The sequence below is a fragment of the Pecten maximus genome, unplaced genomic scaffold, assembly GCF_902652985.1.
Source record: "Pecten maximus unplaced genomic scaffold, xPecMax1.1, whole genome shotgun sequence".
NCBI classification, from domain to species: Eukaryota; Metazoa; Mollusca; class Bivalvia; order Pectinida; family Pectinidae; genus Pecten; species Pecten maximus.
In genome coordinates this window covers 12,786-28,406 of record NW_022982751.1, presented here as the reverse complement: position 1 = coordinate 28,406, position 15,621 = coordinate 12,786, and the positions used below count along the sequence as shown (strand labels likewise).

Genomic DNA, 15,621 nt, shown 5'->3' with positions numbered 1-15,621 from the left:
AGGTACTGCATACACACCAGGGGGTTCACATCGTGGGGGAAGGTACCGTATACACACCAGGGGATTCACATCATTGAGGGAAGGTACCTCATACACACCAGGGGATTCACATCATTGAGGGAAGGTACCTCATACACACCAGGGGATTCACATCATTGAGGGAAGGTTCCACATACACACCAGGGGATTCACATGATGGGAGGAAGGTACAGCATACACACCAGGGGATTCACACCCTGGAGGGAAGGTACAGCATACACACCAGGAAATTCACATCATGGAGGGAAGGTATCAATTTCTAGGGCAGAGTTGTGACATAATGAGGGGAGACTACTTTCTATTCCGTCTTTTTTTCTGGTTTTTGATACTCTAATCTACCCGAGTTATCTCCCTTATCTTTATTGTATAGCGATGACATTAACAGAGAATATGACTCGGTTCCTACCAACTGAGGTATATGGCAACTCAGCCTATCCACACTTGATACCTGGACCCCTGATGCACGTGTTTGACCCCGATTAGGCCATTAAATGTGACACATGTAAACCAGACCTCAAAGAGACAGTGCAGTGCTGTAGCAGACGGCAGATAAAGTTTACACATGATAACAAACCGCTAGTCGAGATTAACAATACAATTATTTATTAACAATTAGAAACTACACATGTAGCAGAAAACATTTTGTAACAACATCTACAGGTATACTTGTCGTTTTAATGCGTCACTTAATTACAAAAAAAATAAATAAAAAAATAAATCAACACAAAGAGACTGAATATATTGAATCATACTTATGGCACTTATGGAAAATAACGTGAAATGAACATATAACAAAGTCAACATTAAGTCTTTCCACACAATAACTATAACCGACTGGGACTGTCTATCACTACATATCGTCTCTATTGATTCTCACGATTCCTGAAAATTAACACTTTTTTAGTTTTAGCAATCACATCATTTTAACTATTTTTTTAAACCACTAAGTTGTCTCTCCTGATAATTATCTTTTGCATGTTGATATTGGGCAGCACGCTTTGGACACAGAAAAATTGTTTGGAAGATAACTATCAACTTACTCTGCAGATATTACACAAACAAATCATTAACGCTCCTGTATACGTACGACATTGTGTAAAGACCGATGGCCTTTAACTGTTCTGATATTTTGTTAATTAATTGATGAATTATTGCTAATTAAAATTGTATGTATTGTTGATTAAAATATTTCGTGTTACTGATCCTGAGTGTTACGTGGAAGGCAAGCAATGTCTATAATAGACATATCACTCTCAAAACAGGTTACTTTGTCATTACCTCATGATTTTGAATTACATGTTACAGTTTAATAAAGATATCACAATCTAAAACTTCACAATAGCCAAGTAATTGAAATTATTTTAAAATAAATCATTAACATAATAACATAATACCACAATGCACTTAAAAGGTAAACAATGTCTGGACGATGTGGTCCTCGCCTGTCTCCGAAATCCTATTGAATTTGCATCCTATTTTGTGAGGCAGGAAGACAAGCCCAACTGCTTAAAAACGAGACATTTATAGTATACTGTTATGGGCGGCATTGACCTTCAACCAATGAGGACGGGGTGTACAGGTATCATTTTTAATATCTGTTCTGAAGACACATGATATTTTTAGCACTTTTCCATACAAATCCAGTGTTGCAGATCCAAAAATGAATTAAACTGCATCTAGTCGTCAGTAATACTAGGAGCTTAAAGTGTTTATACAAATGTACCTGGCAAATGACGGAGGCCGAAAAAAAAAATAAAAAATAAAAATCTGATTTCAAAAGAACGTCAAATAAACATGTATATGTATATTTCACACCAGGACTGGTATGAACTAAAACCCGACATACAGGCTACAATTAGGATTTATATTGAGTGAAATCAACCAAGAGTGACAGGTACTCATGTGATGAAGAGAAATTGGGACGCAAACTTGTTGTTGATGATCTATTTCACAAATAAATACACTGTCATTGTGTGTCTATGCAGTAAGAGAACTATTGAAGGCCCGGTCACACCATTCCAAACAGGCTTTGCGGGCTTTGTGCGTATAAGGGTTTTGCTGCACACCAGGATATTTCTGCAGGCGAGTCGATCTTTTGGCGACTTTCGCGTGGTGCTTGCATGTGGTCCGTGTGAGATGCGTGACATGTGCATAGATGATGCATGAGAGCATAATACACGGGTATATTAGTCTAGGCCACGTGCGGGCACGAGAACATATAGGTATTAAGCGAAGAGGGCCTTATTTCTCACCCAGTCTACATTGGAAAATCAAATCCCCGTTTCCTTACAACAAAATATACAACAGATAGAATTCCTCTGATGAAACGGCCGAGTTTCCGAGTAATAGTTATTGGAGTATCATCTAAGCACCATTTTGACATGATGACAGTTAGTAAAATACTGTTTGGTGAAAACCAAGAAGAAAAAAGAGTTCAGCTCCTATCTCTTGATATTGTGTATATGGATAATGCCTTTTTGGCAGACACTATTTTTACATCAGGCCTTTTGTTTTTCTCATCACCGTTATATGTATCCCATAAGTTGAAATCATTTCTCCGACTTTGTTCCCAGTTTGAAATCCGTCTGAGTGGCAGACAAATTAAGCCTCCTAGTACAATAGTGATGCCACCGAAGTAGAATGCCACATTGTAGTTGCCGCTGTTGTCCGACAACGCTCCTGAAACAGAAAACAGAATCAAGTTATCATTATCACTCTAAATCTTGTCATGTATCAGACTTCATTTCCAAACATCACAAATAATAAATTTGTCAACGAAACGTCATGAATACGAAAAAAATGGCAAATGTAACGTCGTGTTTCTATTCGCTGCACGCGAATACACTTCTAGGAATTGAAACCATCACGCTCATCACACATCGTACTACAACATGTGGATTATAACATACATTTAGGAACCATCACACATCGTACTACAACATGTGGATTATAACATACATTTAGGGACCATTACACATCGTACTACAACATGTGGATTATAACATACATTTATGGACCTCACACACCGTACTACAACATGTGGATTATAACATACATTTAGGGACCATCACACATCGTACTACAACATGTGGATTATAACATACATTTAGGAACCATCACACATCGTACTACAACATGTGGATTATAACATACATTTAGGAACCATCACACATCGTACTACAACATGTGGATTATAACATACATTTAGGGACCGTCACACATCGTACTACAATATGTGGATTATAACATACATTTAGGGACCATCACACATCGTACTACAACATGTGGATTATAACATACAGTTAGGGATCATCACACATCGTACTACAACATGTGGATTATAACATACATTTAGGGACCATCACACATCGTACTACAACATGTGGATTATAACATACATTTAGGGACCATCACACATCGTACTACAACATGTGGATTATAACATACATTTATAGAACATCACACATCGTACTACAACATGTGGATGGATTATAACATACATTTAGGGACCATCACACATCGTACTACAACATGTGGATTATAACATACATTTAGGGACCATCACACATCGTACTACAACATGTGGATTATAACATACATTTAGTGACCATCACACATCGTACTACAACATGTGGATTATAACATACATTTAGGGACCATCAAACATCGTACTACAACATGTGGATTATAACATACATTTAGGGACCATCACACACCGTACTACAACATGTGGAATATAACATACAATTAGGGACCATCACACATGGTACTACAACATGTGGATTATAACATACATTTAGGGACCATCACACATCGTACTACAACATGTGGATTATAACATACATTTAGGAACCATCACACACCGTACTACAACATGTGGATTATAACCTACATTTAGGGACCATCACACATCGTACTACCACATGTGGATTATAACCTACATTTAGGGACCATCACACATCGTACTACAACATGTGGATTATAACCTACATTTAGGGACCATCACACATCGTACTACAACATGTGGATTATAACATCAATTAGGGACCATCACACATCGTACTACAACATGTGGATTATAACATACATTTAAGGACCATCACACATCGTACTACAACATGTGGATTATAACATACATTTAAGGACCATCACACATCGTACTACAACATGTGGATTATAACATACATTTAAGGACCATCACACATCGTACTACAACATGTGGATTATAACATACATTTTGGGACCATCACACATCGTACTACAACATGTGGATTATAACATACATTTAGGGACCATCACACATCGTACTTCAACATGTGGATTATAACATACATTTAGGGACCATCACACATCGTACTACAACATGTGGATTATAACATACATTTAAGGACCATCACACATCGTACTACAACATGTGGATTATAACATATATTTAGGGACCTCACACACCGTACTACAACATGTGGATTATAACATACATTTAGGGACCATCACACATCGTACTACAACATGTGGATTATAACATACATTTAGGGACCATCACACATCGTACTACAACATGTGGATTATAACATACATTTAGGGACCATCACACATCGTACTACAACATGTGGATTATAACATACATTTAGGGACCATCACACATCGTACTACAACATGTGGATTATAACATACATGTAGGGATCATCACACATCGTACTACAACATGTGGATTATAACATACATTTAGAGAACATCACACATCGTACTACAACATGTGGATTATAACATACATTTAGAGAACATCACACATCGTACTACAACATGTGGATTATAACATACATTTAGGGACCTGACACATCGTACTACAACATGTGTATTGTACCTGCTAAAGGTGACCCCACAAGTGTCGACAGGCCCATGCTGAGTCCGACCAATCCAAACGAACTGTTGAGTTTGTGTTCCCCCAACAGTTCTGCCATCAAAATACTTCCGAGCAGTATGAAAACCGCTGTAATTACAATTAAAATGATACGTCATTACAATATCTAAATGTATAAAGCATGAAAGATGTTATTTTTCAAAAACAAAATCGACTGCTGTATATGTGTACTCAATGCCAAATTTATAAAATTAGAATGTTTGAGAAACAAGCAATACTGTTCCTGGCCTTTCTTCTATTTATATAAACTCTACATGAAAACATATGGCAATAGTGATGAATGTAATCAATGATTTGTTAATAAGAAATCGATTGATGTATTAACTCCGTATTTGCAAAAGCACCATTGATTAATTAAACGACATAATTTCTATATTTCATCAAAAAAAGTTATACCCATATTTTGTAATGAATTATCTTAATGATAACTATTTGAGGTTACTTTGCTGTCAAAAACAAGTATTTTACATGTGAATTTGTTTATATAAGTCAACGATGGTACTATGTTTTTACGTTTTGTTTATTTTATCTATTTAACTATTGAGTTATTTATTTATTTATCTATTTATAGTAAGTTTACCCATCGTTATTCCGAAGACAACAGCATAGATGACAAGAGTCTCAAATGTGGTGTAGAATGGTACAAAACACGTAGCCAGGCCACCAATCAGTAGAGCAGTATTGTTTATAATCAAACAGTTAGCCCATGGTTTGTCCATGATGTAGCCAATCAAAACACGCCCTATCGTGTTGGATACGCCCATTGCTGAAATCAGAAATGCTCCCTCCTCAGTAGACAGATTGACATCACTAGCCCAAACAGGAAGGAAATTCGACGGAATGAAAAATCCTGCAATATATGTCAGTACAGTACAATTTACGCTTCGACATACAAATTTATAGAGTTAAAAAGGAAACTTTTGATACTGGCCGACTTTACTGAACTACAATATCATATCATATGTAAACGTATAATGTCATACCAAACATGATGAGGAGGCAGGAAGCTCCATACAACAACATGGTGGGGCTCTTAAGGAGTGAAAAGTCAAACATATCTTTCATTGGTAAGCAGAATTGTTTATAACATCCGCGGTGATTCAGATCGGTTTTGGTTTCACACTTATCATACACATTATTTATTTTTGTAACGCCCCAGTTCATGTCAGTTCATATTGGTCTAAAGGTAGCGGAGATGACAACACCGTTCAGAATTATGGCAGACATGATCCACATTGTTCCTCGCCAGCCGTATGTTTCCAAAAGATGCTCCGTGATTGGTGCAAAGACAAAGGCGCCGACCCCGCCTCCACTAACAGCTATTCCCGTAGCTAAGGCTCGTCGTTTGTCGAAATAAACGCCAATAATCACAATCGAAGGTAGGTAGATTATACCAATGCCAATACCTATAAAAATGAATATCATAGACAAGGAATTAATCAATAAAAGTCATCTACAGCGTTCATTTACAAGTATACGTATTAATAGGAGGGCTTCTATACATTTCAGGTTTTATTCTTTTCTAAAAAGAATTTGTAAATGCTTCCTTCTTGAAATTTAAAGAAACAATTTCAGCCGATTTACCCTTTCTTATTTCTTAAACTACGCATTACCAAAAATATCTTATTCTTTTCCACTCCTTACATATCAATTGTGTAATTTTGAGCTTAGATTAGGGGAGTTTAATATCGATACATTCTGCTGTTTTGATTTCCGCGAACAGATAAGAAATTTTGTTGACGCCTCATCATAGGCCAGAGCTCAAGGACAATAACAATCATAAAAACGTCATCACACACAGCGAAACGAAAACACACCTAGATATAATGCTTGATAGGTTGATCTTAATAGCATTGTTCAGTTTTGGCCAGATACTAGCCGTCCTCTGGCCTTTGATCCTTCGATGTAATGGTCTCGATCTAATAAAGGGCGTGATATCAAATAGCGTTATGAAAGCCTTCGCATGTGGGTTAATGTTGCGTCCCGTTTTGTTGCTCATTAGTGTATTCATGTAAAATATACATTGTTGTACATTGTTGCAACTTGTACATTCTAATGACGTCACATTGTTTACAGATCCCGCGTTGTGTCTGCACTGCCAGACACGAAGGCTTCATTCTGTGTTTTTTTAGTGTTTTTGTTAGTTTTCTGATAATTCAATTGATCAGGTATAATTAAACAACCCCAATCAATATGAGGTGTGATTGTAATTTTAAGTTTAAACCGCATGTTGCGAAAAATACTTCAACTTTCACTTTGTCAGTGCATTCGTGATCGCAGCTTCGATCGGCTGTCATGGCAACGACGAGGACGGTGGTTTCATCACAGTGGCGAATTTAGAAACTTGCATGTGTACAGCCGAAAACTTCTAACTATACCTTATGTCTTTGGAAATCATCTGTAAATAATTAATTGAATTAATTACGATCCATTGCATTCGTTTATTAACGTTTGTTCGTTTCTATATGCCGATTTCGATACTTAAAACACTGAAGAGTTCCAATATTGGAGAATGAACATTAACACTTGCTCTATGAATCGTCCTAGAGCACCCGACTACCCTAAATCAATACTTATGAAACAGGTAAGAGCGTGAAGGCAATTGCATGAGAACAACGAAAAGTGCTGTACATTCTTACGAAAATGACAAACATCGTCAAAATTACTTAAAAAGTAGTCAATTAATCGGCACTTCTTCAATTAACACCAGTTTATAACGCCGTTATGTAACCATACTTGAATAAATAGAAGAATGTACAGCACTTTTTCTCGGTTTCTTAGCACGATGAATAAGTGTATCATATTTGTTTGTACGACAAAATACGTTGGTCGGGTGCTCTGGCCATATTTACCGACCAAGTGTTAATGTAATCCTTCGTGCCGGTCACGTGACCACGCGAGAACACGAGGAACGACGAAAACATCCCGATAAAGACGTTGGACACCTAACATTAAAATCCGATCAAGAAAACAAACAGAACACAACGGGAAATCATTAAATATTGAATTTATATTAAAACATGACGTTTTTTGTTCTTTTTAATTATAAATGCAACATTAACCCACATGCGTTGAATTTGTCTTCTGTACAATCGTATCCCTTTTAAACTGATACCAATGCACGTACCTCCCGCAATGCTGTAGAAGATCAACAACACATTCAGAGATTGTGAAAACGAGGAAAGGAAAAATCCGCCACTGGTTATCACGGTTCCAAAAGCGACCACCTTCCTACTATCATACTTGTTCACCAAGACGCTGACAACGGGACCTAGATATATATTCAACATATTCTTTACATAGGTATTACATTTATATTTCAATACACGCTGACAAATTTTATATCTGATTTTTTTTTCTTTTCTAGAGTTTTGTTATTCACTGCCTCATTAACACTTTAAAATGTTTGATTTGATACAATTGTACCTACTTATTATTTCAACCTGTATGTAACATTTTTGTTTTGGATTTTAAAAGTGAAACACTCCAGCTCACCAGAAACATAACATGTCCCAACAAGTACGGAATGTAAAAGTTGCGTCTTTCCTTTACTTTCATCAAAATGCTTGAGGAATACCGGAAAGAAAATTCCATAAGTAAGACAGATTCCGTTAATTAATACGCCGAGTATTAAAGAGGAAAACGCGACCATCCATCCCCATCCGCCGTCCGGTTTTCTCATCGTTTCAATCAGTATCTATTAACATATCAATGGGTTATATAATTCATTCCCTAAAACTAAAATCATCAAGCTCGATTTTATAAATAATAATTTTAATATTCTAGTGACAGATCTAGAGGGCCAGTCTATGATACAATGTGTGTAGATGATGTTCGTGTTAGCTGGGTCAATCTCGAAATATTCACAAAACATCTTTTTTAAAAGCTTTCACGCCCTAACTCTAACACCAAACATACAAGAACATACGGACTAACAGTTGTCTAAGACAACCAGAATCAAATCACAGAGCGGAAGTCTCCATGGAAATATCAATATTAAAATAGCTTTATACATTTGTAGCAACTTAAAGTATTCTGGCCTTGGACATCATTTCCAACAATCCTTGTATATAAAATAAAATTAAAAATTGTGAAATGTTACAATCGTATCAAATTAATTGAATTAGTTAAATATGACACGGTTATGAGTGAATTATTCTATTTACCATAGTAGTGATGATACCGGTGTGTCATATTATTAACCTAGATTGATTATACAATTGTATATACAATACTCACCTGTTATAACACAATAATAAAAATCACAATAAAAATGTTCGGAAGATTAAACAGGAATTTATTTCATTCCAGAGTCACACTGGACAAAACCCTCGATCTCCATCAATATTTGAGAAATGAATTCGGATTACTTTAAACTTTCACGCATTCAGAAATAAGCAAAACAACGTTGCTACGGAGAATGTTGTTTCCAACTAAATAACCATCATAAAGATAAATCGGTTACTTCCATGTCAAATATTACGTGATTTCTCATGTTTTATGTAGCTTGCACTAAATGAATAATTCGTCCAAATAATGGGTAAATAGTACATTTTCCAGGGATACGTTCGGAGGTCTACATGAATCGCGAACTTACCTCTTCTAACATATTCGCTTATGTTGATCCTAAATTGACTTTGAGTTCGTGTATAATGAGCAATTAAGACATAATGCTCTTGTATAAATAGCAAATTGTGTCATATTGGCCGCTGTTTTATTGATGGGAGTTATGTGAATATACACGAAAAGCGTGTGATTCAGTCATATTGTACACTAACCTTAGCTGGCTCACACATAAGGAAAAAAACTTACAAATGGGAAAAATCCAAGGGCTTTTATGATTACATGATAAGGTGACTTGTTTTCAAGGTTACTAACAGACATTAAAAATTCAATTAATTTACATTTTCTTGAAAAGGAACGGGTTTTCAAAAGGAAATGCTTTTTGTGACGTATTATAAATATAACGCTTTGTAGCGTATTTATATCATTATGCTAATTATCTAGCTTACTGCAATCGTTCCAAGGGTGACGTCATTGACGATTTGCATACTTTGTTTATTTTTGCACATGTGCTGGAGCTCTGAGCTATAGCTCTACATATGCGTCTGACGCCATTAAAAGATAAATAGATATCTGAATTCAAAGGCAATATGTATCAACTAGGCATATTTTTGATTGTGTGATATGATACATATGAAATAAACGCAAATCTTTTGCGAATAATTTGAATTTCGCTATTGAATCTCCTCGCATCTCAATAATTTGCTTCTGAACGCTTGTTGTTTTACATTACGTAACAATACTCACGTAATGGTTTTTCATGGAGGTTTGTTGGTAAACTCGTTTCTTTGCCTTTATACATCTTAACAGTTAACATACAATAACTATGTATCCATCTGTAATATTTTTATCACATAATGATTACTGGCATTAAACTATATAACTGATCGTTTTCGACATAACATGCCTTGCCAAATATCTATATATAGTTTTACTGGATTATTGCCTATCTGTTCTATGCATGTTTACATAAATAGGTTTTTTCGGTAGATCCACATATATATTAACGATACTCACCTATCATTGAAATAACAAAATATCCCGTGATTACTATGCCGCTTGAGAATTCTAGAAGTAATGAAGATCGTTTTTTGTCAAAACTATATAAGCATAACCGAAATCACTTTAGCTGCTGAAGTGAAATTAACACCGTGTTCCAATTTATACCCCGCACAGAACATAGATCATGGTGCTAGTCGTAGCTTATAAACAAACACACAACGATTTTACTTCCTTAAATCCGAAGGCCTAACTAGATTTGTTGTTTTATGACGGAATGTAATGGTGGATGTTGTTTTGCAGAGTGAATGAATATATTTGAAAACTAAGAACAGTTAAATAAATGCAGTTTTGTAATTTCACAGTAGTATTTTGCGGTAATCGGACCTAGTTCTCGGATATTTTATTTCATAGACTTCTTATTTCGCGGCCGTCGGATCTACTTTCAAATAAACAAATAGCAAATAGATATAAACTGGTTATATAATAGAGCTATACTGTAAAGAGTGTTAAAGTCCATTATAATTATGAATTTAATATGGTCAACGAAGACTGTTATGCGATATCTATATCACTCTTACTCTTGATTTCACACAATGCAAAAAATGTTCCGAAGATTAAATATGAATTTATTTCATTCATGGCTCACACTGGACACAACGCTCAAGATCCATTAATGTTTGAAGAATGAATTCGAATTTTTATGTTAAACTCCGACAATTTTGCATAATATCCCATAACGAGAACTGTAGACCGAAAAGACGGACACAAATACATAAACAAAGATCATCCAAGCTATTATTATGGGTAGAAGGTTATGGTCGGAGCTCTATGTAGCGATCACGAAATCCCTCAGTACATTATGCACGTGTCGGATCTTAAACATCAATACATTTTGATTTATTCATCAACTCCACACATACATATGTTAACTGAGTAATTACATGTGGGTTTCACGGTAAACTCTTGTCGAAATGTTCACTAACAAATGGAGACATACAAACAGTTAATATTTTATTGACCTCACATTTTCAGTTATGGTACAAAAATGTATTGCTCATGCTTCAATCGAAGTCTTTTCATAAAAAAAGCAGCAGTATCTCTCCTGACCTACATACTCGTGAAAATCTGAAAGGTCATTTTTCAAAGAGATTAAGTCAAAAATTTTAAGAAAAAACATTTTTTTTACAAATTCAAACATGCAACAAATTTCAAGCAATAACCTGTTATTAGACTGAATTCAGCCTATTGAGGAAACTTGTTAAAAACTTAAACCAATTGTTAACGGGTGCCGGACACAGACGATGGATACCAAACGATGAAATTTGTTCATTATAATCACATAATACGCAACAAATGACTCCGGATAATCTTAAGGATCGTCTCTATATAGATCAGAAAACCAGTTTTGTCATAGAGCACACTCTTGGTTCCAGCCGGTCAATTGCTATTATGTAATTTTAAACGTTAATTACAAAAAGATTACAAAAATAAGTCTAATTTACAGCAAGACAATTTCCTCAATTTTTCCAGAATGAGTCTATTTCTAATCTCATTTGAATGCTAACAGAACGCCTATTTATGTAAAACAGTAGCGAATGATTGCATGAAATGCGTAAAACCGATGAAATTATCTTTTAGCTTAAAAATAATTATATGTGTATGACATCATCAAAGCGTACACTTCATTTGGTTGTAAATCATTTTATAGATTTAATTAACCGATAAAAAGTGTGTTGCATCCTGAATTCTTTTGTTATACAACACTTAATGGATCAAAGGGCGTTAACTCATGTAACATTTGGGTGAGTAAAGGAAGTTAGCCCTTGTATACATCCTGAATTCTTTTGTTATACAACACTTAATGGATCAAAGGGCGTTAACTCCTGTAACATTTGGGTGAGTAAAGGAAGTTAGCCCATGTATACATCCTGAATTCTTTTGTTATACAACACTTAATGGATTAAAGGGCGTTAACTCCTGTAACATTTGGGTGAGTAAAGGAAGTTAGCCCTTGTATACACCCTGAATTCTTTTGTTATACAACACTTAATGGATTAAAGGGCGTTAACTCCTGTAACATTTGGGTGAGTAAAGGAAGTTAGCCCCTGTGTACATCCTGAATTCTTTTGTTATACAACACTTAATGGATCAAAGGGCGTTAACTCCTGTAACATTTGGGTGAGTAAAGGAAGTTAGCCTCTGTATACATCCTGAATTCTTTTGTTATACAACACTTAATGGATTAAAGGGCGTTAACTCGTGTAACATTTGAGTCAGTAAAGGAAGTTAGCCCATGTATACACCCTGAATTCTTTTGTTATAAAACACTTAATGGATTAAAGGGCGTTAACTCATGTAACATTTGGGTGAGTAAAGGAAGTTAGCCCCTGTATACACCCTGAATTCTTTTGTTATACAACACTTAATGGATCAAAGGGCGTTAACTCATGTAACATTTGAGTCAGTAAAGGAAGTTAGCCCATGTATACACCCTGAATTCTTTTGTTATACAACACTTAATGGATCAAAGGGCGTTAACTCATGTAACATTTGAGTCAGTAAAGGAAGTTAGCCCATGTATACACCCTGAATTCTTTTGTTATACAACACTTAATGGATTAAAGGGCGTTAACTCATGTAACATTTGGGTGAGTAAAGGAAGTTAGCCCCTGTATACACCCTGAATTCTTTTGTTATACAACACTTAATGGATTAAAGGGCGTTAACTCTTGTAACATTTGAGTCAGTAAAGGAAGTTAGCCCATGTATACATCCTGAATTCTTTTGTTATACAACACTTAATGGATTAAAGGGCGTTAACTCATGTAACATTTGAGTGAGTAAAGGAAGTTAGCCCTTGTATACACCCTGAATTATTTTGTTATACAACACTTAATGGATCAAAGGTCGTTAACTCATGTAACATTTGGGTGAGTAAAGGAAGTTAGCCCTTGTATACATCCTGAATTCTTTTGTTATACAACACTTAATGGATTAAAGGGCGTTAACTCCTGTAACATTTGGGTGAGTAAAGGAAGTTAGCCCATGTATACATCCTGAATTCTTTTGTTATACAACACTTAATGGATTAAAGGGCGTTAACTCATGTAACATTTGGGTGAGTAAAGGAAGTTAGCCTCTGTATACATCCTGAATTCTTTTGTTATACAACACTTAATGGATCAAAGGGCGTTAACTCATGTAACATTTGAGTCAGTAAAGGAAGTTAGCCCATGTATACACCCTGAATTCTTTTGTTATACAACACTTAATGGATTAAAGGGCGTTAACTCATGTAACATTTGGGTGAGTAAAGGAAGTTACCCCCTGTATACACCCTGAATTCTTTTGTTATACAACACTTAATGGATTAAAGGGCGTTAACTCCTGTAACATTTGAGTCAGTAAAGGAAGTTAGCCCATGTATACATCCTGAATTCTTTTGTTATACAACACTTAATGGATTAAAGGGCGTTAACTCATGTAACATTTGAGTGAGTAAAGGAAGTTAGCCCTTGTATACACCCTGAATTATTTTGTTATACAACACTTAATGGATCAAAGGGCGTTAACTCATGTAACATTTGGGTGAGTAAAGGAAGTTAGCCCATGTATACATCCAGAATTCTTTTGTTATACAACACTTAATGGATTAAAGGGCGTTAACTCATGTAACATTTGGGTGAGTAAAGGAAGTTAGCCCATGTATACAACACAACCCTTAAGTGTTAACACAAGCTAATTCCTATATATTACACAAAAGTTTGAATGATCACATGAGATGATTTATATTAGATTAAAACACATTTGTCAATGTATTGTATGTCATCTTGTGTTTTGTGAATATATATCAATGTTGTATTATAGGGAAAGGGCTTTGAATAAATTGTACAACTTTTAGGCAATCCCTTTGCTGAGAAAAGGCAATAACATACATGTTTGTTTAAATCAAAAGCAAAGCTATCCTCTGTCAGACCTCTCTGAGACATACATGCAGAGATACACTAATTACTAACTACATTTAATTGGCAGGATCAAACGCATCAAATGTAGCCGTGATTGGGATGACTCCCAGTTAGGTAGCAGAGTACAGTAAAAATGCCCAATTCTGAAAAATATGGCACGTTTTAGATATGTAAACATTGCCAGTTAACCCTACATATTACCTCTAATAAAGTATATATATTTGTAATCTGTACAACATTTGCAATTTTAATACAGCTATGAAGGATAAGTAAACTTATATTTTCTGTGATTTTTAGAGCTGTGAATACCATGATAACAGCTTAAAAATGCTCAAAAAATGCAAAATATTATGATATTTGACCCAAAATGACACAATTCTCTACACAATTTTTTTTCTGAAACCTATTTGAAATTAAATATCTCTATCCCAAAGACAGAATTAATCTTGTTTTGACATGTGTTGTAAATTAAGATTTTCTGCTATCTTACCTTTTCCGTGGGCTTCCATTTTTCGCTGTAGGCAAAACTAAATTTCCTGTGTAAACACACTTTCGGAAAATCCGGAAATTTAAAATCCGGAACCAATTTATTAATTTTTGTTTTAACAATTGTGAAGCCTGTTTGTACTACTTCATACTGAATATACCAATTGTAGTGTACATTCATTTTTTTCATTTTTTTATGCATATCATAATACAGGAGTTATTTGCTTAACAAAAAAATTGCCCATGGCCAGCCTGTCCTACTGTAGTGTGCTACCTTAGACCAGATGGCCCTGTGTTTGATAACAAATCCCCAGAAGAGTGTGAACGATCCAGTACGTGTGTCCTCCCTGTTCATCGTGATACTGAATCTGTATCAGGTGATGCAACGCTTCATTGCGTCATTTTGTGTCTCCAAGCTCATGGCAACACAAGAAGCTCAGAATGAGGACATATGATAGAGGTGGAATGTTTATGAATACGGTTTCCTTGAGCACCTCTAGACAGAGGACGAAATTTGATGAAGTCCGTGTATATTTTCTGGAGCCTCTCCAATGTACAGTCATGAGGTTGCCAATGCAATGTCCAAAAATCTTGATCCTGTTTTACGTCTTCTCTGAAGAATGTTGCTAGTGCCTTTACCCGTCT

At 35.4% G+C, this 15,621-nt stretch overlaps 2 protein-coding genes across 2 annotated transcripts; both read right to left on the bottom strand.

The window, feature by feature from the left end:
• Nucleotides 1-625: 625 nt before the first annotated feature.
• Nucleotides 626-4,987, bottom strand: LOC117320898 (monocarboxylate transporter 10-like). The gene is made up of 2 exons (XM_033875382.1): nucleotides 4,904-4,987; nucleotides 626-2,718 (listed from the first exon to the last, which is right to left on the bottom strand). The coding sequence occupies exons 1-2, from the start codon at nucleotides 4,938-4,940 to the stop codon at nucleotides 2,474-2,476; spliced, it is 282 nt and encodes a 93-aa protein (XP_033731273.1). The 5' UTR covers nucleotides 4,941-4,987; the 3' UTR covers nucleotides 626-2,473.
• A 1,143-nt stretch (nucleotides 4,988-6,130) lies between these two features.
• On the bottom strand, nucleotides 6,131-9,569 carry LOC117320900 (monocarboxylate transporter 13-like). The gene is made up of 4 exons (XM_033875385.1): nucleotides 9,558-9,569; nucleotides 8,513-8,657; nucleotides 8,088-8,231; nucleotides 6,131-6,366 (listed from the first exon to the last, which is right to left on the bottom strand). The coding sequence occupies exons 1-4, from the start codon at nucleotides 9,567-9,569 to the stop codon at nucleotides 6,131-6,133; spliced, it is 537 nt and encodes a 178-aa protein (XP_033731276.1).
• Nucleotides 9,570-15,621: the final 6,052 nt, after the last annotated feature.

Bases quoted from the DNA above. Each gene is read 5' to 3' on its own strand.
- LOC117320898 (XM_033875382.1), bottom strand. From the start codon at position 4,940: ATGGGCCTGTCGACACTTGTGGGGTCACCTTTAGCAG. The intron at 2,719-4,903 runs GTACAATACACA...TTTCTGTTTCAG, and splicing joins TGTGGGGTCACCTTTAGCAG to GAGCGTTGTCGGACAACAGC.
- LOC117320900 (XM_033875385.1), bottom strand. The intron at 8,232-8,512 runs GTAAAGGAAAGA...ATATATATCTAG, and splicing joins CCTCAAGCATTTTGATGAAA to GTCCCGTTGTCAGCGTCTTG. The intron at 6,367-8,087 runs GTACGTGCATTG...TCATTTTTATAG, and splicing joins CTTCTACAGCATTGCGGGAG to GTATTGGCATTGGTATAATC.